This window comes from Paroedura picta, chromosome 15 (genome assembly GCF_049243985.1).
Source record: "Paroedura picta isolate Pp20150507F chromosome 15, Ppicta_v3.0, whole genome shotgun sequence".
NCBI lineage: Eukaryota > Metazoa > Chordata > Lepidosauria > Squamata > Gekkonidae > Paroedura > Paroedura picta.
Window position 1 is genome coordinate 30,949,280 of NC_135383.1, and position 24,939 is coordinate 30,974,218.

The window sequence follows — 24,939 nt, forward strand, 5'->3', positions numbered from 1 at the left end:
GGAAAGGGCTTACCTGTCAGGAAATTCTAGTGAAGGAAGAGTATATCTACAGTGGAAAGCATCTGGGTGAAAATAAGCGAGGGGAAAACAAACAGTGTGGTGGTTGGTGTCTGTTACCGACCGCCTGACCAACGAGAGGATGTGGATGCTGCACTTTGTGAGCAGCTTGAGAAAATATCCAAGCGGCAGGTCCTTGTCATTATGGGTGACTTCAGTTTCCCAGATGTGTGCTGGGAAACACTCTGTGAAGCGTCCTCAGTCATGCAACTTTCTGACCTGCCTGGCTGATAATTTCATTTATCAAATGGTAGATGAACCCACAAGAGGTTCAGCCATACTGGACTTGATACTGACCAACAGGCAAGAGTTGGTGGATGAGGTGAAGGAGGTGGGGACCCTAGGGGGAAGTGACCATGTCCTCCTAGAATTCCTTTTGAGATGGGGAGGCAAGGAAGCTTGTAGCCAGATGCGGATGTTGGATTTTCGTAGGGCAATAAACTCAGAGACATGATGAGTGTCATACCATGGACGAGAATGCTGGAAGGGAAGGGAGCATGTGAAGGGTGGGTGCTACTCAAACAAGAGCTATTGCATGCTCAATCAATGACTATCCCATAAAAAAGAAAACACTGCAGGAGCTCTAAGAAGCCTATTTGGATGAACAGAGAGCTTCAAGAGGAACTAAGAAAGAAAAGGAAAATGTTCAGGAAATGGAGGGAAGGACCGAGCTCTAAAGAAGAGTACCTAAAGGTTACTAGGCACTGATCAATCATCAGAAAGGCCAAAGCTGAGAGTAAGTTAAGATTGGCCAGGGAAGCCCACTGTAACAAAAAAAGATTTTTCAGTTTTCAGCAAACGTAAAGTAAAGGAGGCAATAGGCCCTCTGTTGGGTGTGGATGGACAAACTCTAACGGAAGATGCAGAGAAAACAGAAAGGCTTAGTGCCTATTTTACATCTGTTTTTTCCCACAGGTCAAAGTGTTTAGGCACATCTAGAGATGGCCGTAGCCAAAGGATAGTGTCTGGGTGGCAGGTTAACATGGATAGAGAGGTTGTCGAGAGGCATTTAGCTGCACTGGATGAGTTCAAATTCCCTGGTCCGGATGAAATGCACCCGAGAGTACTCAAAGAACTTTCTAGAGAACTTGAGCAGCCCTTGTCCATCATCTTCGGAACCTCTTTAAGGACTGGAGATGTCCCAGAGGACTGGAAGAGAGCAAACGTTATTCCGATCTTCAAAAAAGGGAGGAAGGATGACCCGGGAAACTACAGACCAGTGAGTCTGACCTCTGTTGTGGGGAATATAATGGAGCAGATATTAAAGGAATCTATCTGCAAACATCTGGAGGACAATTTGGTGATCCAAGGAAGTCAGCATGGATTTGTCTCCAACAGGTCCTGCCAGACCAACCTAGTTTCATTTTTTGACCAAGTTACAGGTTTGCTGGATCTGGGAAATTCGGTTGATGTCATTTACTTGGATTTTAGTAAGGCTTTTGACAAGGTTCCCCATGATGTTCTGATGGATAAGTTGAAGGACTGCAATCTGGATTTTCAGATAGTTAGGTGGATAGGGAATTGGTTAGAGAACCACACTCAAAGAGTTGTTGTCAATGGTGTTTCATCAGACTGGAGGGAGGTGAGTAGGGGGGTACCTCAGGGCTCGGTGCTTGGTCCAGTACTTTTAAACATATTTATTAATGATCTAGATGAGGGGGTGGAGGGACTACTCATCAAGTTTGCAGATGACACCAAATTGGGAGGACTGGCAAATACTCCGGAAGATAGAGACAGAGTTCAACGAGATCTGAACACAATGGAAAAATGGGCAGATGAGAACAAGATGCAATTTAATAAAGATAAGTGTAAAGTTCTGCATCTAGGTCAGAAAATGAAAAGCATGTCTACTGAATGGGGGATATGCTTCTAGGTAACAATGTGTGTGAACGATACCTTGGGGTACTTGTGGATTGTAAGCTAAACATGAGCAGGCACTGTGATGCAGCGGAAAAAAAGGCAAATGCCATTTTGGGCTGTATCAACAGGAACATCACATCAAAATCACAAGATGTCATAGTCCCATTGTATACGGCATTGTATACTTTGTGCAGTTCTGGAGGCCTCACTTCAAGAAGGACATAGATAACATTGAAAGGGTACAGAGGAGAGCGACGAAGATGATCTGGGGCCAAGGGGCCAAGCCCTATGAAGATAGGTTGAGGGACTTGGGAATATTCAGCCTGGAGAAAAGGAGGTTGAGAGGGGACATGATAGCCCTCTGTAAGTATTTGAAAGGTTGTCACGTGGAGGAGGGCAGGATGCTGTTTCTGCTGGCTGCAGAGGAGAGGACATGCAGTAATGGGTTTAAACTTCAAGTACAACGATATAGGCTAGATGTCAGGAAAAGTATTTTCACAGTCAGAGTAGTTCAGCAGTGGAATAGGCTGCCTAAGGAGGGGGTGAGCTCCCCCTCACTGGCAGTCTTCAAGCAAAGGTTGGATATACAGTTTTCTTGGATGCTTTAGGATGCTTTGGTCTGATCCTGCGTTGAGCAGGGGGTTGGACTAGATGGCCTGCATGGCCCCTTCCAACTCTATGGTTCTATGATTCTATCTCTTATAATGCTGGCCTTTCTGAGTCTCCAAAATCTGAAATGACAATTACTGTACCTTTCTTCCCATTCCTGGATTGTTTTGAAATTTGATGTAGGGCAAGAATGGGAACTAGTTGTTCACAGACTAGGAGAAAAAATGCCTTTAATCCACACTTCTACATATGATGCCAAGCTTCTCAGTTGGGCAGTGATTCTTGACCATGTCTTGGTTCCCATTCATATCATACTGGCAAAAGAGCGAAAGGACAAGGGAAATTCTTTCTGTACTCTAAAATAGCGATCCCCAACCTGTCGCCCGCGGACCACATGTTGTTCTTCGACTAATTGGAGGTGGGCCGCGAAAGACGGCTTCCCCCCCCCCCCCCCCAGCCCTTTACTTCATCCCCCCAGCCCTTTACAACACACTTCATTGTTGTGGCGTGTCTGTATCTTATTTTGAAGGGATGTTTAAACATAGCGATCAGAGAGCGTCAGGGCAGTGGTAGAGAGTAGAGGAGTAAACTACCCCCCCACCACGGGCCTCAGTAAAAGGCATTGAGTGGTCCCCGGTGAGTGGTCCCCCGGCGTTGAGTGATCCCCGGTGATAAAAAGGTTGGGGACCACTGCTCTAAAACTTGTTTGCCCACCCCTACTTGTGTTCAGACATAAGGTAGAAAAACTTTTTTTTTGTCAGGGCCTTTACTGTGGGGTTCCTTTATTTCAGCAGTGTTATTTAGATTAGATAGATGTATAAGATGCCCATCATCTTGTTCAGCATTATAAATAAACCAGTAAAACACATAAATGTATTACAATTGCTAACAAAACTAACAGTAATTACTGCAGAGTCATAGTTCATTGATTCCTTATAAGGGGTGAAATGGGAGAAGATCCCAACCAGTTGGAAAGGCCCATATGGTGTTCACTGGTAGTTTTCAAGCAAAGGTTGGATACACACTTTTCTTGGATGCTTTAGGATGCTTTGGGCTGATCCTGTGTTGAGCAGGTGGTCCGTATGGCCCCTTCCAACTCTATGATTCTGTGATTCTGATCTTCCAGGCGTACTGACCTCAACCATATGCCTGGCAGATCTGTGATAGCTCTGTCAGGACGCTGATGTTCTCCCAGAGCTCATTCCACCAGGTCTGGCCCAGGGCAGAAAAGGCCCTGGCCCTGGTTGGGGCCAGTTGCACTTCTTTGGGGCCGGGGACCACCAGCCGATTAGCCATAGCTGACTGTAGCATATTCTGGGGGACATATTCAGACAGGCGGTCAGTTAGAGATGAAGGTCTTGGACTGTGAATGGCCTTAAATTTATTTATTTATTATATTTATATACCGCCCTCCCCAGGGGCTCAGGGCGGTTTACCTAAGAACAAACAACAGTACATAAGACAATCTATAAACATGTGAATAGCTTTACAATAATAACTAATGGTTGTAACTGTATAACAATATAACAGTATAAGTAATAGACAATACAACAATGCAACAATACGAACAGGTTCAGGGCATGTTGGTGGACTTCTGAGCAGGGGGGGGAGCAGGAGCAGGGGGGGGAGCAGGAGCCTTCCAGTCGCTGTTGATTGCGTCTGGTCTCAACCAAATGCCTGGCGGAAGAGCTCCTTTTTGCAGGCCCTGCGGAACTGTTTAAGCTTCGTCAGGGCCCTGATCTCCTCCGGGAGCTCGTTCCACCAGGTGGGGGCCAGAACAGAGAATGCTCTGGCCCTGGTTGAGATCAGGCGGACTTCTTTAGAACCAGGGATCCTTAACTGGTTGGTGGCAGTGGGGCGCAGAGCTCTTTTGGGGGCATAGGCGGGGAGGCGATCCCTCAGGTACACTGGGCCCTGACCACGTATGGCCTTGAAGGTAATTACCAGAACCTTTAGTCTGATGTTAGCACTAAAACCTTGAACCTAATTTGGAACTCCACCAGGAGCCAATGCAGCTGCTGCAAGACTGGTCTTATATGTTTCCTCCATGGTTCCGAGGGAGGAGACATACTGCAGAGTTTTGGACCAGTTGTAATTTCTGAATTTGAGCCAAGGTCAAGCCTATGTAGAGTAAGTTACAATAATCTAGTATAGAGGTGACCATTGTGTGGAACATTGTAGCTAGGTGCTTTATGTTCAGGTACACTGCTAGTAGCTTAGCTTTGTGAAGATGGAAAAATTCCATCTTTTCTTCTTTCATGCTTGAGATCCATAGACAAGGAGGCATCAAAAATCATGCCCAAATTCGTGGCTGTATTTGCAGTTGTTAATCGTACTACATCCAGGAGAGGGAGGTGCACTTCCTGATTTGGGCCTTTCCTCCCCAGCCACAGGGTCTCCATCTTCACAGGGTTCAGTTTCAGGTAACTACCATTGAGCCAACCCACCACGGTCCCAAAACATCTGGCCAATGTATCCCAAGGGGTATCTGGTTGGTTTTCCATCAGGAGATAGAGCTGGGTGTCATCCACATATTGATGACATGCAAGCCCATAGCTCCATAAATAATTAAATAATGTTGGGGAGAGTCCCTGTGGAACTCCGCACTGGACTTGGCAGAGCTGCTATTGATTCTCCTCAATTGCCACCCTATAACCTCAACCATGAAGAAAGTAACCCCCCATAGGTGGGATATCCCCTGTATCCCCATGTTGATGATAGGGCAAGCAAGAAGCTCCTTGTCTATTGCGTCAAACGTTGTGGTAAGACTTAATAATGCAAGCAGCACTGACCTGCCTTGGTTCAGCTGTCTCCAGAGATCATCTGCCAGAATGACAAGAGCTGATATGGCCTGGAGAGAAGACTAATTGGAATGGATCAAGGAACAGTGCTTCCTCTAGGTATGCTAGCAAATGGTCCATGGCCACTTGCTTAACTATCTTCCCCAGGAAACAAAGATGCTAAACGGGGTGGGAGGAGACTGGGACATGCAGGTTCCATGATGACTTCTTCAATAGAGGATGAACCACTGCCTCCTTCAGACTGTCCGGGAAGGTTCCTATAGTAAAAGACCAACTTATTATCTCCCAAAGTGCTCCTCCCATGACAGGCAGGAATCTAGCAGACATGTGGTGAGTCTCACTGAAATCAGCAACCTTTTACATGGTGCTAAGACTGTTGAACTTTAGCACCAAATTTAAACAGTTTTGCTCTCTCTGTGTGTGATACATTGCCAGTGGGTTGACTTTTACCCTTCATTAGGGATGGACACAGACCAAACCACGGAACAAAATTTATGATGAATTTCATCCTGATCATGGTAACCCAACAAGTTTGGGACCAGTCCATCATGATGAACTTCAGTGATTTTTCATAGCAGATTCATGTTCATGGTCCATTCATGGAGCAGAAAGCCAGAGACTGAGTCTCCTTAGACCCCTGCTTTCCTTTCCCCTGAAAGCCTCAGAAACAGCTGAGAGGCAGGGCAGCACTCCCCACCAAGCAACTGGTTCAGGTTGTCATCTGCTTCAGAAGACAACCTGAAAGAGCTGATGAGCTGTTTGATGCTGTCTTCTGCAGTCTATTTAAACCCTCAACAGAGTTTGCAGGGTCACAAGGCAAACAAACTAACTTGGTTTGTGAGTGGGTGGTTTGTTGCGTGATGAGCCATTAACTGAACTACATTTTCAATGTTTGTCTTCATCCCTACACTCTACAGTTTAGGCTTCTTAAAAACAACAACACCCCCCTAAAATTCTGGCTCTGGCAGGCCTCTTACCTATTTATTGTTGTTTTAATGGTTTGTACAGTTCAGAAGTTCCCTCTGGAGTCATACTGAAGATAGGGTCGCATCTTAATAAATTATATATATACCAGTATCCAACTGCTGCAGTGAAAAAGCGGTGGGCGCCAGTGGGGGGGGGGGTGGAAGGCAGTCTGCTGGAAGCACAAAGAGGTCTCCTGGTCTGGTGGCAACCTCCCTGGGACCAAGGTGATGGGGTGGGGTGGTGCGGCGTGGCGTGGCGCGGCGCAGCAGACGGGGTGTGGGTGGAGTTATACCTGTGTGGTATCAACGGGTTTGGTGTCTTGCTGGGTAATGGCAGTGGGTCCTGTGAGGGCATGCTGCGGGTGCAGACAGTGGGTCGCAGGCAGCTGCACGGTTTCTTACGCAGGCCATCGAGTGGCGGCAGGCACATCCTCGTGTGGCATGTAGTGAGGCGGCTTGTGCAGGACTGCTTCCACCTCGTTGTCGTGCTCAGTGGGCACTGCAGGTGGCGGCAGCTCGCAGTTGTGCTTTCCATGTTGCCGGGCTCATGGCTACCCCCCCGTCTTCCTCGGCAGGCTCTGTGGGTGTCATCGCCGCAGTTGCCGACAGGTTGTGGTTGGCACCGCTGGTAGCCCCTCCTCGTTAGTGCCCACGGCGGGTGGGTCTATAGTGGCACGGGCGCCTCTCCAGTGGCAGCCCCTCCAGCAGCCTCCACTTACCGCCGGGGGCGGCAGGCGTGCTTCGCCACTACAGTCAGTTGGGCGGAGCAGCTAAGCAGCGCAGAGTCGCTAGCAAGTGGCCCGGGCACGGAGGCTGTGACCCGTAGGGGCCAGGCTAATCAGGGGGCTGCGCCTGGTGGGTCCTCACGCCCGGTTTGGGGCTGCGTGTGGGCTCCTTGGCCTACTTGTGGCTGCCGACACTGCCTGCTTGTGGCCGCCGCGCTGCCTCAGGGCCAGCACCATCTTATAACGGTCGCCTCCGCCTCCTGGAGGCTGCTGCCACTTCCTCACCAGGTGTGCTGCCTCCTTGGGGCCAAAGGCGGGAGATTGCAGCTGCGGCAGCCATGTGAAGCCATGTGAAGCCACAGGCTGGGCGGGGCACGGCAGCTGGTGGGGATTGTGTGGCTGCGAGGCGGTGTATGCCTCGCAGCCGCGTTTTGGGGTGGGTACTGCCCCAATTGGCCCGCTGCAGCAGAAACAAAGTCCAGGATGTGTCCCGGACAGCGGAATCCCATTTCCCGAATATAATTGTTACAGATATCTTAACACCGCTCTGCGGGAGTGGTATAAATAAAGCGTTAAGGGCTGTAGGGGAGGGCTCAGTCCGGGATGGGGGGGCCAATGATTGGGCCCTTGCTCCCCCGGACTGACAAGGAGAGGGCCCTCTGCTTGTCAGCCTGCTTCCCGACCCGCCCACTCTCCAGCATGGCCTGCCTTCGGCTGCAAGCCGCCATTTTGCGGCTGGCCGCTGACAAGGATAGGCGGACCCCCGACCTACCCTGCCATGCGCCCCACGGAGGACGGGTGTGGGGGCTCGCTGTGCCCACTAGACCCTTCGCCTCCGCCCCCCAACCTCCTGGCCCACACCTCCCAAGCCTCCCCCTCCCCAAATGCCACCGCTGCCGCTTCCCCCTCCCTGGCACGATTGCCCAAGCCCCCCCTCCCCAAACACCACCGCCGCCGCTTTCTCCCTCCCCCGCGCGATCCCCCAAGCCTTCCAATCCCCAAACACCACCACTGCCGCTTTCCCACCCAGCCACCCACCCTTCTTAACCCCCCACTCTTACCCACCCATCGCTACTTGCCCCTTCCCCAATGGGCCCTTCCCCCCCTCCTTCCCCCCCTGCCCCATCCCCTTACATGGCACATACCTGCCTGCCTTTCTCCCAGCATTCCCTCCCTCCCTCCCTCCCTTCCTTCCGCGCTCGCTGTATTTTCCTACAGCGGGCTTAATATCTAGTATAAATATATATATTGTTTATAAAATATGTAGCGTGCTTTTCATGTTAATTTCAAAGCAACAACAAACAAACCCTGTAGAATTCTGAAATAATTCAGTTGATTAGAAACCGTGAGGGTAAAATACATCCAGTAACCAAACCCACAGGTAAGTTAAGGCAACTCATTTCCAACAGGCCCACCGAAATCAATATATTGAATCATTATTTGCTTTCCAATGTCCTGTCCAAATACAGTTGCAAAAAGGCACCTCTAATTCCATGACAACCTGGTGATAAGTAATGCGTGTTGGACCTCTTGGCAGGACCGTTCCTGTGCAATAGCCACACGGCAGCCCTGACAAGGATGCTCCTTCCTTTACATTAATCCTATTTGCAAGTATTAGAGTGTCTTAAGAGCACAAAAACACTAGCAAAGAGTTCATATTATTTGTTCCTCTGGTTTTAATTTGCAACTTTGCGTTCCTGTTTCATAACAGCTGCATGCTGAGTATTTAGCCCTGTCGCAATTGTTTGCTGAGCCGTGCAATTTAATGTCAGTATTTTTGGAGAGTAAATAAACTGTATTCTCGTAAGGGAGAGCCTTGAGGCCTTTCCTTTTCATGAGAGTCTACTAATACTGAGGGAGGAAACCTGACTGGAAACTTCTGAATGTGGCCGCTGTTTTTGACTCCTTTAGAACGAAGAATTGGATAAGAAGTATGCTGGGCTCTTGGAAAAAAAATGGACCTCGGTTATAAGATTACAAAAGAAGGTAAGTCGAAGCTTCACTATACTAGCAATAAAAGTGTTTTGTATTTATATTTGTATAGAAATAGAATCATCTTGGGAGAACTTTAAAAAATTGTCTTAAAAGATAGTTGCAGAGGTTGGGGAGCAGCTGAAAAGATGTGGACTGCTACAGCATGAGTCTTATACATGTAGTTATTGTGATATTAAGTTTTTAAAGCCAAATTTCTTTAATTTTATAGGGAAAATAGAACTGCAGAAATTAATCTTGGCCTAATATTTTTTGGAAATGTTTGATTTCAGAGGGGGCACAAATTGTGCTGATGTTGTGCTCATGATCTAATGCATCAGACTTCAAACGCAACTATTTTTAGAAAATGCATTTTTGGCCTGTTTTTAATGGCTCCTATAGACATACCAGAGGAGAGATGCTCAGGCTTTGTATTTCCTGTCAGCTTGAATAGATGCGTCCAGTAAAGCAGTATAAACTTTTTTTTGGCATAGACTGGCTTCATATGCAATACAGTAGTTCAAATAAAATAACATATGAACCTTCTTTTGGCATTCTCTTTAGATCCTCTTGGAGGCATCTGCAGTTAATGGGAAGGCAGAATCTTTCAAATCTAGAGCTTGGGGGGAACAGCAGGGCTGAGGGCAGGAGAGGTTATAGCAGTCGTGCTGCGGAGGGGCAGAAAGAATGGAGTGTGGGAAAGTGGGTTATATTTATATTTAATAGTTGTAAAAGATATTAGTTAACAGTTCACAGATTAAAACGAAACTGTTAAGGCAATAGAAATCTAAGCTACAATTACAACATCTAAAAATATCATACATTCCTTTTGGAATCGCAGTGCTTGTTGCCCAAGCAGAATAGAATGGCTCTTCCCCTGCTTCTATAAACAGGTGAGAAAAGGGAAAAGTAAGACCTCCAAAAGAAAAGGAGTCTACCTAGTGCACGGGTACTAACTAGTCTTACGCCTACCTGACAGCAGGGTCTCTGGCAAACCTTTGTGTAACATTTCTGAGAGGAAGGAAGGAGCATAGAAAGGAGGGGAAGTGTTTCATAACCAGGTTTTTGGATAATTGCACAGGAGTCCAGAACATGCATTTCAGTGTTCTGCATGGAAGGGATTGAGGGACTCGGTTGCTCGGTGTGGACTGCCCCAGAGGGTTTGCAAGGCCCATCCTGTGCTGTGACCCTGTGAACTCAAAAGCGCCTCCTTGTCAGAGGCAGAGCTGAGTTAGCTGGGAGAAAGCAAGGAGCATGTGGGAGAGTTGCTTGCACAGTGAGGGCATTTTCTTGTTTGCCGGTTCTAACTCAGGCTGCTGTGTGTGAGGGCAGTACTTGTGGGTGAGCGGGGGGGGGGTGTGTGGCCTGCTAGAGAGTGGCTTCTGTGGAGTCCTTTTGTTTGTGACCAGTTGACAAAGTGTGCTGCTTGGTGTGGACTGCAGCAGGGGGATTGCAAGCCCCGCCCTGTGTTGTGACTTTGTGCACTTAGTCCTCCTAGTCAGAGGCATGAGCCTTGGCTGCCAGCTGAAGAAGGGCTCTTGACTTGGGGATCCACCTGATTCTAGAGCGAAGGAATCTGTTGGGAAGCTGATGAGGGATACTCAAGGCCCATATTAAGTCGCCCCTGCAAGAAGTGTGTTTTCCTTCCTGAAGACAGGCTGAACGACACTTGTCATAAGCATAACCTGATAGGGCTTTTAGAAGAGAGGATTAGGGGCCTGGAGGAGAGGATTAATCCCCCGCATGGACAGGAACAGGGATGAAGAGACCTGTCAGAAGGATAATGGAGGAGTTGACTTTCTTGTTGAGCCGGCCTTGAGTGTTACAGCACTGAAGGGGTTAAGCAAAATGGCACTCGGAGCTCAGGAATAGATTCCAGGCCCATTTATCTATCCAGCTAGCCAGCCAGCCACCATTTGTTATGTTTATGTGCTGCCATTTCCAGCACAGCTGGCCCAAGGCCGCCAACAACAAATAAAACGTACAAAATAAAACATACAATAAAATCCCGATCCCACGCACCCAACCCCCCTCAGTCCCAACAATCCCCCTCCCCGATCATTTTTCTGCCTCCAGGGAGATGGTCAATAGCACATGGGTGGAAGGAAAGATCTCCCAATTCCACCGGGCCTCAAAGACCTGGCGGAAGAGCTCTGTCTTACACACCCTGCAGAACTTTACAAGATCCTGCAAGGCCCTCAGCTAATCTGGGAGCTCATTCCACCAGGCCGGGGGCAGGGCCAGGTGGACTTCACGCGACCAGGGGATCGCCAGCCTGCTTGTCCTTGCAGAGTGCAAGGCCCTGCGTGAGGCATAAGGAGTGAGACGGTCCTTAAGGTATACCAGGTCCAGGCCCCAAGTGGCCTTGAAGGTCAAAACCAGAATCTTGAATCTGATCTGGTCAACCAGTATCCAATGCAGCTGGTGTCTCCATGGTGTCTTAGTGAGGTCCCTGGCAGCTGTATTTTGCAACAGCTGTCATTTCTGGATCAGGGACAAGGGAAGGCCCATGTAGAGCAAGTTACAGAACCTGGAGATGACCACCACATGGATCACTGTGGCCAGGTGCTTCTGGATCAGATAGGATGTTAGCAGCCTTGCCTGGCATAGGTGGAAGAATGCCACTAGGGCTACTCTCATGACTTGGGCCTCTATGGAAAGGGAGGTATCCAGGATCATGTCCAAATTCCTGCCAGTGACCGAGTTCTTGTTGTACACCATCCAGGCAGGGTAGATTTGCTTCCTGGTCTGGCCCTTTCCTACCAAACTACAGGACCTCCATCTTATCAGGTTTGTGTTTCAGCAGACTTTGCTTGAGCCAGACAGTCACTGCTTCCAAGCAAATGACAAGACTTTTTTTGGGGGGGCGGGGGGGGGATTGGGGTAGCCACCTGTTAGGAGATATAACCGGGTGTCATTAATGTACTGTGAAAATCCAGTCCAAACTGCTGCACCAGCTGGACCAGAGGGCGGATGAAGATGTTAAACAATGTGGGGGAGAGTAACATGGCCTGTGGGACCCCACAAGTGAATTGATAACTGCGCAATCTCTCCTTTCCCATCGCCACCCTCTGTGTCTGTTTCCGAAGAAAGGAGTACAGTTACTGCATGTTTGTCCCCCGAATTCCAGACTCGGTGAGGCTCACGGTTGACAGTGTTGAACACTGCTGACAGAGCAGTTTGAGAAGGGCTGACCCATCTTGATCCAGCTGGCAGTGGATATCATCCATCAGGGCGACAAGCATCCTCTCCACCCCATGGCTAGGTTGGAAGCCCAACTGGATTGGATCAAGCGTCAAGGGTCAAAGTTCCCTCCAAGTATGCTAGAAGGTGATCCGCTGCAACCCTTTCAACCGCCTTCCCCAGAAATGTGAGAAAGGGTGGTAGTATGCCTGGGACACGAGGATCAAGTGATGACTTGTTCAGGAGTGGGTGGACCACTGCCTCCTTTAAACCCTCTGGGAACTTCCCTGCTGAAAGAAAGAGATTGATGATCTTCTGGAGCAGTTCTCCTGTCCTCCTATCCCCTGATTTCAGGAGCTGAGAAAGGCAGGGAGCTAGGGGGCAAGTAGTTGCCCACACAAGGGTAACAACTGGTCCACTTGGGCAGATGAATGACAGCTGAAGCATCAAACTGATCCTCACAAGTCAGCCAAGTGGTTTCTATTTTCTTTTCTGTATCAAGTGTGGAGGGAAGGTCACAGTGGAGCGCTGAGACCTTATCTGCAGAATAGGTTGCCAAAGCCATGCAATCCAAATCTAATTGCCTATTATTTGGACGCCTTGCATCAAGGGCAGTAAGTGATCAAACCACTCTCATCAATTGTGCAGGGCATAAGCTCGCGGATGTGATGCTGTCACCATAAAACTCTCATTTAGCTGACTTCACCGCCATCTCTTATGCCCTCATGATCGTGCAATAAGATGTTCTTGCAACCTTATCATAAGACTTCCTCCACACTCACTGCAGCCATTTCATTTTCTTCTTCCAAATTCTCAGCTTCTTGGAAAACCAGGGAGCCAGCTTCTGACAAGGGTGAAGAGGCCACCGGGCAGCAATTTTATGTGCCCTCTGGCTCAGCTGCTGCAGAGGTTTGGGCTGGGTTGCCAGCAATATGCGGATGACACCCAGCTCTTCCTCCTGATGGATGACCACCCTGACTCTCCCCAAGAATCCTCAGCCAGATGTCTGGAAGCAGATGAAATGGATCAAGTTGTCTGAAGCTCAAGTTCAGAGTTGTCTGAAGCTCAACCCTGCAAAGATGGAGGCCCTGTGGTTGGGTTGGAAGGGACCATGGGAGGAAGCGCGTTTGCCCACTCTGGACGGTGTGCAGCTCTCAGGGATTCACTCTTGGCATGTCCTGGATGCTTCCCTTACAATGGAAGCTGAGGTCACAAAGGTAGTGCGGCTGGCATTTTACCACCTCCACCAAGCCAAGCTACTAGTGCCCTACTTGGCCCCAGAACACCTAGCCACAGTGATCCATGCGACTGTCACCTCTAGACTGGACTTCTGCAACTCGCTCTCGCAGGCCTACCTGGATCCTTGATCCGGAAAGTACAACTGGTGCCGAATGCTGCAGCTAGGATTTTAACTAATACACCATGGAGATCCCATATCCGGTCTGTACTCCAACAACTCAGCTGGCTCCCAATTGAATTCGGATTAAGCTTAAGGTTTTGATACTTACCTTCCAGGCCATATGCGGGCTGGGCCCAGTGTACCTGAGAGACCACCTCCCTGCTTATACCCCTAAAAGAGCCTTACATTCTGCCACCTCCAACTGGCTGGTGATCCCTGGCCTCAAAGAAGCACATTGGACCTCAACAAGGAACCTCAAAGAAGCACATTGGACCTCATCTGTCCTGACCCCCACCTGGTGAAACAAGCTCCCTCTGAAGAGATCAGGGCCCTGCATTTCCCACCCACAATTTCCCACAATTTCGCAGGGCCTGCAAAAGGGAGCTCTACCAGGCATTTGCTTGAGGGTGACCCACCCAACAACATCTGCTGGTACCCCTCAGATATCCCCTCCAATGGCTGAATAATTTGACCTAAGAGTTCTGTTAAGTTACCGTTCTGTTGAAATATTGTTCTAGTTGACGATTGTTATATTTGTTATGTTCTATGTAACTACCTATGATATTCTATGTAAACTGCCCAGACTCATATGGAAGGGGTGGCATAAAAATCTAATCTAAATAAATAAATAATGTAGGCATGCATGGATGCATGCCTGGCTAAATATTAATCAGGATTAGGTGGGGGTTGGTTAGGAATGGTACAAAGAGAGGCTTGTATTAAACAAGATCTAATTAAAAATTTGCCAATAGAAGGTTTGCGACACTCAGTTTCAGTAGAGTAGAAGAAAAATCAAATGCACGCAGGATGAAATGATTTAGTGGGAAAACGTAACTGTCAGGAATCAGGCAGAACTCAGCGAGCAAAGTCTGTGATAAAGGAGCTTCCAAGATCTCAGGCAGATCCAAAAGAAAGGCTTTATTAAACAGAACAAATACAACAGCTAATATATGCCAAGACTCAGTGAGCAAACGTTTTGGCAGAGACAAAGATAAAATAGACATTAGGGTATACTTACAGAACCTGAGAGCCAGTTTGGTGTAGTGGTTAGGAGTGTGAACTTCTAATTTGGCATGCCAGGTTCGATTCTGCACTCCCCCATGTGCAACCAGCTGGGTGACCTTGGGCTCGCCACGGCACTGATAAAACTGTTCTGATCGGGCAGTGATATCAAGGCTCTCTCAGCCTCACCCACCCCACAGGGTGTCTGTTGTGGGGAGAGGAATGGGAAGGTGACTGTAAGCCGCTTTGAGCCTCCTTCGGGTAGGGAAAAGTGGCATATAAGAACCAACTCTTCTTTCTTCTTCTTTCTTCTTTCTTCTTTCTTCTTTCTTCTTTCTTCTTTCTTCTTTCTTCTTTCTTCTTTCTTCTTCTTTCTTCTTTCTTCTTCTAGGGGGGACCAAGCATGGGAGGGGGCATGAGGGATCAGGATGGAGGGAAAGGTACATTTGCAAAAAGTTATAAAGTTCCCAGAAGAGCCAGATGGCCCAGGTTTGATCCAAACCAATACTTCTGTTGAGTCTCCAGTGAGACTAGCAAGGTCACAAGAAAGCGAGGGAGATAAGGGAGCCCTGCTGAGGGCAGCTATGGTATGCAGAGGCAGCTAGGAACCAGCACAAGGATTTATGGTCTCCTGGAGGAGACAGGGAGAATGCAGCAGGAGGAGGGGACATGAACCGGGGTTCATGACATAGATAGTCAGACATCCAGAGTCATACCCAGGCTCTAAATATTTTTGTTCTCCCCTCTGTCTCCCCCCCCCCCACATGCCAGCAAGGTTTAAATTGTAATCTCTTTGGGGAACATGCAGTCTGGGGCAGGAGCGAATGGCCGCTTCGGATGCTGAAGCCGCCCAACCCTAGTTGTAACCTGCCCCAAACCCTTGGGGAGTGGCGGGCAATAAATTTAAATAATAAATTAATAAATAAAGCTAACAATTTAAAGGGGTGAAATATGTGAGATATTAGCATCTATAGTGAGTCAGGAATCCAAGGTCCCTTTTAAGATTGGAATTGAGGTACATTATTTTTACCTTGTGATTTTATTTTTATTTTATTTTTTTGCTCTTTTGACCTTCTTTTGAAGGAGCTCATTTCAAACTGGCCCTATAGTAATTGGAGAGTTCTGTTATTAAGGCTGCAGTCCTCTGTCCCGAGAATTGTACAACTGGACCTTCTTCGAGTGCGCCTGGTTAGAGTAGAACTGATTCCTGAGAAGAATATGTAGATTTTTTAATGACTGAAAGTAATTAAACTCTAAGATTTTGTGGTTATTACTCTATGGCTTACTCATCTGTTCTCTTGTCTTTGCTTCCTCTGTCCTGCAATCCTTTTAGGTTATGGAATTAGAATCCAAATTAAATGAAGCGAAGGAAGAATTCACATCAGGTGGTCCACTTGGCCAGAAACGAGACCCTAAAGAATGGATCCCTCGTCCTCCAGAAAAGTATGCGTTGAGTGGACATAGGAGTCCGGTCACAAGAGTAATTTTCCATCCAGTTTTCAGTGTTATGGTCTCTGCTTCAGAGGATGCGACAATAAAGGTAAGTCCATGGATATAGAGAGGGCTGCCTCTCCTTAGTTCTGTAGTGCTTGGTTAACGACTCCTGTTGCAGTAAACCACCGGCTAGCATTCTCCACATTGAGATAGTTGCCTGTTAGTAGGCTGGTCAGGAGTTACATGTGGTTCTCAATACATGCTTTTTTGGATATTGTGATCAAATTAGCACCTGTAAGGGGTCTCCTGTATCAGACAACTCCCCCTTTGGTCCTGCGCCACTGCTTGTGCCTGGAATTGCCTCCCTTGCTTCAGTTCCCTCTCAAAACCCATCTTTTCTGTTGTGCCGCTGGCGTCACTCCTTAGGCCCTGAATGAACACCTCTTCTGCCCTGTTTATTTATTTATTTTGGAATTTTAATCCACCCTATCTTTGGAAACTCATAGCACAAAATATGTATAAATTACAAGAAATATAGAATAAAATTAATATTAAAATTAAAAATTAAGTAAGCATTAAACCATTAAATATTAAAATCACCCATATTATTTCTCTCGTATGGGGCTTGGGGGTGGGTGGGAGTCATACAAGACAGCCCTCCGTAGAGGAGTTAGCTTGGCTCGTTTGGGCAGAGGGAACAACGTTTTCTGATGTTACTTTAGGCCTGAGCAATAGGCGTGGCAGAACAGCCCTGCTTTGCAAACCCAACGGAACTGTTGGAGGTTATGTAGGGCTCTGGTATTTTTTTGAGTAGGCTAGGGTCAGAACCCTGACCCTGGTTGAGGTTAATTTGATCTCCTTGGGACGGGGGAACCTAAGTAAATTTTGCTCACTGGACCTTAGTGTCTTATGGGGAACATAGTAGGAAAGGTGGCCTCGCAGATATTATTGTCCCTGAATACTCGGGGCTTTAAAGGTGAGAACCAGAACCTTGAATCTGATCCGGTCCCCAGTCTGGAGCAAATGCAGCTGGAAGAGCACTGTTTGAATGTGGGCTTTCCGTTGGGTCCTGGTGAGGACCCTTGCAAATGCACTTTGAACCAGTTGAAGCTTCCAGAGCAGCTTCAAGGGTAGATCTGCATAGAGGGAATGCAGTAATCTAGTCTGGAGGCGAGTGTTGCATTGATCAAGGTGGCTTGGTCAAATGTTGATAGATAGGCTGCCAATTGTCGAGCCTTGCAGAGATCATAAAAAGTCATGTGGTCAACATTTGTGACTTGGATCTCCATAGATAGTCAGGCATCCAGAGACATAACCAGGCTCTAAATATTTTTGTTCTCCCTTCTGCCGCTCCCCCCCCCCCCCCCCATACCAGCAAGTTTTAAATTGTAATCTCTTAGGGGAACTCTGGAAATCATCACACTCATTCGCAGGCCGCTGTGTAAATACTCAAGCTTAGAAGTTTCAACTTGCTGATCAAAATGGGACTCGGTTTCCCTGGGAGGGGGTTGGTTGCCCTGTGGTCTGCAAGTCTGCATTTTGTTGGTGCGCTGCTGGGCATACTGCAGCGTTAACTGTGACTGTGCATGCCCCTGTCGCCCTCCATCAGGGCCTCTTCAGACATGGTTCCTCCTGTGTTGTTCCCCTCCTCCATGACTCTTGGAGCTGTAAGGAGAGCTTGGGGTGAGGCTTTCCACTACTGGAGTCCTGTCTCCTGGACTCATACTTCTTCTGACTGTTCTCCAACAGCTCAAAAGTCTCTGTGAATATCAGCCTGTATGAACGAGGGTTGGGCGCTTTGGTGCCCGAAGTGGCTGATCTCTCTCGGCGCAGCCTGTGATGCACTGCGGGGGGGGGGGGTGCGGGTGTCAGCGCGCCAGCAGGCGCACGCATGTAGGAGCTCCGCGCTGCTGGGCATCTTTAGGATCGATTCCTAAAGCCACAGTAATCCAGTCAACTGTCACCTCCAAATTAGACATCTGTAACACTCTACGTAGGGCTGCCCTTGAAGCTGCTTTGGAAACTCCAAACTCTCCCACCTGAATGAGACTGAATCTGATTCAAGGTTTTGATGCTCACATTTAACGCTCTTAACAGTCTGGGACCCCTGTGTTTTTGAGGACTGCTTTTTTCCCTATATCCCCCAGGAGTATTAAGATTGAGCAGCCAAAATCTGCTTATGGTTGCTGGCCCCAAGGAGATAAAGCTGGCTTCAACCCGAACCATGGCCTTATCAGCCCTGCCCCCGGCCTGGTGGAACATGCTCCCTGAAGAGAGCAGGGCCCTCTGGGATCTCAAACAATGTCCGAGAGCCTGCAAAAGGGAGCTGTTCCATCAGGACTTTGACTGAGGCCCGGAGAGGAACATCTGGGCCTCCCTGCTGAAAATCTTCCCACAGTTTTGAAAAAAACACTCCAAGCTCCGTGCAACCTTCATCGATACACATTTAAAAGTTTTTATTATTTTATTGATGTAAATTTTTATGTGATTGTTTTATATATTCTTGTCATTTGCTCTGAACCCACTGGGAAATGGCAGTATAGTAATAAAATATTAATTATTTCTTCTTTTCTTGGGTTTTTGGGTGTGTGTGTTGTTTCCCCCTTGTCAGCAAGCAAAAGTTAACCCCTGAGTAGTCTCACGAAAGGGGATTTGTTTGTGTTAAAGCTGTGATGGATAATCATGACAGAGTATATATGTCTGTTGATTTCCCCCTTGTCCACTTTACTCAGGTATGGGATTATGAGACAGGTGATTTTGAACGAACCCTGAAGGGCCACACAGACTCTGTGCAGGATATTTCTTTCGACCACAGTGGCAAGCTATTGGCCTCCTGTTCTGCAGACATGACCATTAAGCTGTGGGATTTCCAGGGATTCGACTGTATCAGAACCATGCATGGTAAGGCATCGACGAGATTCAGCCAGCAATCCAAGGCTGTAAAAAACAAAATAAAACTGGCTGCAACCCTTTCACTAGTCCTGATGTAAAGTGCCTCCTCCAAGTATGCAGGCCCGGAGGAGCTATAGTGTAGCTTTCCTGACATGAACAGCATCAGAGTTGGGTGTCTGAGCAGCAGTCGGGGCCTCCATCTCTGCTGTTCTCTAGAAAAATTCCCTGTATCCAGGGGTCTCACTGGGCATCTTGGAATCTGTGATTCCTTCCAAGCATTTAGGGAGCAGGGACAATTTCTTCAACTTCCAGTCTTCTGTGTGGGACTCATCCAGTTTCACCTTTGTTCCTGCCTCTACAGGAAATGCAGCTGCTGAGTGGGCTTCTTGCCTGTCTCCTCTGATTTCCATTTGTTTATGTCCATGTTTTTACCACCCTTCCGCATGGGTTTGGGCCCTTTCAGGGTGATCCGAGGGCTGTCCCCACCTTCCCCCTCAGTTGGGACAAGGGAATGTTCAGAATGCTCAGAGCATAAAGAGAATGCTCAGAAATCTGCATTCCATTTTTGACGCAGGATCCAACGGGGTGTATGTCGGGACGGGGCCATGGAGAAATGGGAAAACTTGGGCCGCCCCAGTTGGACATTCCCAGCCATTGCTCCCCCTCAATCCTAGTGTTATTTCTGCCATCTACCCTTGCATCCTTAGAATCTTAGAATCATATAGTTGGGAGGTATCTCTAGGCTCATCTAGATATTTCCAGGGCCATCTAGTCCAATACAGGAACTCACAACTGCCGGCCCAAACACAGTGACCTTCCCTGGCCTAAAAAACAAAAAGTAAAGGTTGATCACATTACAATGCAATTCCAATATAACTAGCAACACACACACAAACAGCCATGTTTGGTCAGTACGTTTCCTTTTTTCTCTTTTTTCTTTAGAATTCAACTTCAAACTTTGTTTTAGTGAGATTGGTGACATTTTGCATGTGTGGGGGGGACATGGTGTGATAAAACAACCTGCCTTTTTGTATCCCCTTGTTTGTGTTGTTATGGTTTTGCATTATAACGCACTGTAATTTTTAAAAAAGATTTTGGACTTGAAGGGGGAAAACTCAAATGCAACAGAATGGTGCTGGAAGAAGACTGGGAGTTTTGGCTACACGACGACAATTTATAAGTGGGGGGAAAATGATGGGAGGTTTTCACTTCCTGTCCCTCAGAAGCGCAGTGCAAGCGGAAGCACAGCCTGGACCCCAGACGTGTCCCCAGACAGCGCTCTGCCCACAGGGACTTTTCGAAAATATTAATCCGAACAAAGAGTACAGATTAATTGTAATTTTATGCTGACCATCACTAATGGTTCAGGGCAGCTCACAAGATTAAAACACATACAATATAATACAAATAATATAAATGTTATACAATTTAAAATAAACTTGCAGTGATTTAAAATAAATGGTGCAAATTCCACCTGGAACCTCTCTCCTATACCATAGGCTTCAACCACACTTAACGGTCCTGCAGGACTGTAATCTCATTAGGCAGTGCATTCCGCAAGGTCGAGGCCAAGGTCAAAAAGGCCCTGAGTGAGGCCAGTTTGATTTCTTTGTGGTTGGGAATCCTTAATAGACTTGACTGAGAGGGGGGCGGGGAGATGTGTCTTGCCGATACAAAGGACTCAAACATCCAGAAGTTCCTGACAGTGAGAGCGGTTCCTCAGTGGAACAGGCTTCCTCAAGAGGTGGTGGGTTCTTCTTATTTGAAAGTTTTTAAGCAGAGGCTAGATAGTCATTTGACTGAAATGTTGATTTTCTGAATTTAGGCAGATTATGAATGGGTGGGCAGGAAGGGATGTGCCAGGGTTTTTCTCTCATGGCCCTTCTTTGCATATCCAGGGAATTGAATTTCCTCCAGGCCAGGCTGGATTCTGGAGATTGTTTGGGGGGAGGCGAAATCACTTGGGCATGAAATTGGGGTTACTGGGTAGGCAGGAAGTTGTGATTTCCTGCCTTATGCAGTGGGTTGGATTAGATTACCCTGAAGGTCCCTTCCAACTCTGTGATTCTTAAATACAGTGACCTTTACATCATGCTCTGTGGTGGCGGCCTCTTAAGCCAGGGATTCCCCAGGGTATGTGCAGGGCAAGTCGATCTCCATTGAAAACGGAGACAAAAAGAAGGTGATGGCCAGAAGTCTTTTACAGCAGTGGCCCCCAACGCCCGGGTCACGGCCCTGTGCCGGGCCGCGAAGGCCTTGGCATCGGGCCGCGGCTCCCTCTTCCCGCCCCCCTCCAGCAGCAAGAAGCTCACCAGGCCGCGAGTAAATCGGCCGCCGAAGTGGCCGATTAGCTTGCGGCCCGGCAAGCTTCTTGCTTCGGGAGGGGGGGAAGAGAAGCTTGCCTGGCTGCAAGCTAATCGGCCGCTAACTGGCATGCCGGCGGCGCAAACGCACATGCGCGGACTGCCGCACGTGCGCGTTTGCGGCCGGTGGCACCACAAACGCCCGCGTGCGGCAATTCTGCGCATGCGCACGTGTGCGGTGCTGCCGCGTGTGCGCGTTTGAGCCCCCGCCAGACGCAAATGCGCACGCACTGCAAGTCCGCGCATCATGCGCTAGGGATATTCTGGTGGAGGGCTAGTTACAGAAATTTGAATCCACATGGCTTCACTGCTGGCCGGACTGCTGCATTATGCAACCATCCAATCAGGCTATACCAAAGTGTTTGGAAGGTCCCTCCACGATGCTTTCTTTAGTCTCCAAGATCCTTCTGCAGGGAGAAACTGCTCAGGAAGTTTCTTAGGCTCTATGATTCTATGATTCATACAGTGGAAGAGAGGCTGGGCCATATTCCACTTCACAGAATCACAGAATCATAGAGTTGGAAGGGGCCATACAGGCCATCTAGTCCAACCCCCTGCTCAACGCAGGATCAGCCCAAAGCATCCAAGAAAAGTGTGCATCCAACCTTTGCTTGAAGACTGCCAGTGAGGGGGAGCTCACCACCTCCTTAGGCAGCCTACTCCACTGCTGAACTACTCTGACTGTGAAATTTATTTTCCTCATATCTAGCCTATATCGTTGTACTTGAAGTTTAAACCCGTTACTGCGTGTCCTCTCCTCTGCAGCCAACGGAAACAGCATCCTGCCCTCCTCCAAGTGACAACCTTTCAAATACTTAAAGAGGGCTATCACGTCCCCTCTCAATACTGTCCCCTCTTAATACTGCCCAACAGGCAAGAGCTGGTGGATGGGGTGAAGAAGGTGGGGAATATGGACAAGAGTGACTATGTACTTTTAGAATTTCTTACGGGCGCCCAAGGAAGTTAATAGTCAGATGTGTTTGTTAGACTTTCATAGGGCGGATTTTAATAAAGTCAGAGATATCATGAGAGTCATCCCATAATGCTGGAAAAGAAAGGCGCAAGTGATGGCTTGGCTTTCTTTGAACAAGAGCTATTGCATGCTCAAGCCATGACTATTCCAGGAAGACAGAAATTTGGTAAGTGATCGAAGAAGCCTATTTGGATGAACCTAGAACTTCAGGAGGCACTAAGGAAGAAAAAGGAAATGTTTAAGAAATGGAGGGAAGGACAGATCTCTAAAGAAGAGTATCTGCAGGTTACTAGGCACTGTAGGTCAGCCATCAGAGAGGCCAAAGGTGGGAGTGAACTGAGACTTGCCAGGGAAGAAAAGCTTTTTCAGAGATTTGAGGAGCAAATGTAAGATAAACCAGGCAATAGGCCCAGTGTTGGGTGAAGATGGAGAAATTCTGAAAGAGGACAACGAGAAAGCAGGAAGTCTGAGTACCTATTTTTCCTGTTTACCCTGAAGAATATGGACACATTCAGGTAGTATGCAAACTATAGAGTCTGAATGGCAGGTTGAACTGAGTTCAGATCCCCTTGGCTGGATGTGGTTCACCTAAGAGTGCTCAAAGAACTTTCTGGACCCTAGGACCCCTTGGAGGACTGGAGATGTGCCAGAAGAACGGAGGAGAGCAAGTGTTATCCCAATCTTCTAAAAAGGGAGATGACCCCGGAAACTACAGGCTAATGAGTCTGACCTCAATTTTATGGAAGATAATGCAGCAGATTTTTAATGGAGTGATTTGCAATCATCTGGAGAACAATTTGTTGATCTAGGGTAATCTGTTGATCTAGGGTAATCAGCACAGGCCTTTCCAGACCAACCTGGTTTCCTTCATTAACTGAGTGATGGGCTTATTAGATCAAGGAAACTCAGTGGATGTTGTTTTCCTAGATTTCATTAAGGCTCTTGACAAGGTTCCCCATAATGTTCTGATGGGTTCACTGGAGGACTGTAGACTGTTTTTTTTTATTGTTAGCTAGAAAACCATACTGAAAGAGTGGTTGTCAATGGTATTTCATCAGAGTAGAGGGATGTGAGCAGCAGAGTGCCTGTCAGGTTTCTTCCTTGCCAGACAAAAAACAGATCTTGACTGGGTGCAAAGGGGCATGTTTTTTTTCTGGATCAAGAAAGATTACACAGACAGGAGTATTGTCAGCACTGAATTTCTCAGTGCAAATACACCACTTATAATCCTTTTGCTCAGCCCCCCTCCCAGGATCCAATTAACGCCGGAAGCCTCAAAGGAAAACACTCTAGACACCTGAGAACTCTCTATGAGCCTAAGGACAAAACCCATCTGTAGGGAGCTGAGAATATAGAGGCCAGGGACCAACCATAAATTCCCTGGAGTCATATGCATGCAGATGAAAGAGAAACAACATTCCATTCAGCTATTAGAACTTGTCCAGACCCAGGGATCTCCAGGTGACAACTGGAGATTCCACAGCTTTTACAGACCAATGCAACAATAAATGCCACCATGATTTACAATACAAAAGTAGCCCCTTGGCTGGGTAATTACACATCCAAGCCCTATAGTGGCAACCATAGACATGATGAGGGAGGGGGAATGATGGAAACATATACATTAGGATCATTACCATTTGACAGAACCAGCCTGGTTCTGACAGTGCCACAGGGCTCAGCACTGGGTCCTGCACTTTTCAACATTTTTATTAATGATCTGGATCAGTGGTCCCCAACCTTTCTGAGGCTGGGGACCGGCAGGGCAACTGCCCCACCCGCGCATCGTGCAACGCGCATGTGCGGCCGAAATCGCGCATGCGCGGCACTTTCGCGCATGCGTGCATGTGGGAAAGTGCAGCGCATGCGCGATTTCAGCTGCGCATAAGCAGTGCGTGGCGCAGCCTTGATTCCCTCTCCCCACCCTCCCGCAGTAAGAAGCTTTCCGGGCCGCAAGCTTGCGGCCTGGGAAGTTTTTTTACTGTGGGGGGGGGGCGGGCAGAGGGAGCCGCGGCCCGGCACCATGGCCTTCGCGGCCCAGCACTGGGCCGCAGCCCGCAGGTTGGGGACCACTGATCTGGATGACAGGGTAGGGGAGTCCTCATTAAATTTGCAGATGATACTAAGTTGAGAGGAGTAGTGAACACCCCAGAAGAAAGAAATAGAGTTCAACAAGATCTGAACACACTGGAAAAGTGGGCAAATGAGAACTAGATGCAATTCAGGAAGGAGAAGTGTAGAGTTCTGCATCTGGGTCACAAAAATGAGAGGCATGCATACTGGATGGGAGAAACACTTCTCTGTGTTCATGTGATCTTAGGGGTTCTTGTGGACCGTAAGTTAAATATGAGCAGACAGTGTGATGTGACAGTAAGGATGGCTATTATAGTCTTGGGTTGTATCAACAGAGGCATCACATCAAAATCACAAAGCTTCATAGTCCCAATGTATACTGCATTGATTTGACCCCACTTGGAGCGCTGTGTGCTGTTCTAGAGGCCTCACTTCAAAACGGACGTCGACAAAATTGAGAGGGTTTAGAGGAGAGCAACGAAAATGACCAAACCCTAGAAGGAAAGGCTGAGAAACTTGTGAATGATCAGTTAGGAGAAGAGGTGGTTAAGAGGGGACCAAAGATCTCTTCAAGAAAATTGGAGATATAAAGAGAAAGTTTCATGCAAAGATGGGTATGAAGGACCAAAATG

At 47.9% G+C, this 24,939-nt stretch overlaps 1 protein-coding gene across 1 annotated transcript in view; it reads left to right on the forward strand.

The window, feature by feature from the left end:
* The window catches only part of PAFAH1B1 (platelet activating factor acetylhydrolase 1b regulatory subunit 1), a 116,521-nt gene that overhangs the window by 62,392 nt on the left and 29,190 nt on the right, over nt 1–24,939 (forward strand). The window contains exons 4-6 of the mRNA XM_077311463.1: nt 8,929–9,003; nt 15,906–16,112; nt 18,739–18,907. Of these exons, the coding sequence (XP_077167578.1) occupies nt 8,929–9,003; nt 15,906–16,112; nt 18,739–18,907 (451 nt within the window). The remainder of the gene's footprint in view (nt 1–8,928; nt 9,004–15,905; nt 16,113–18,738; nt 18,908–24,939) is intronic.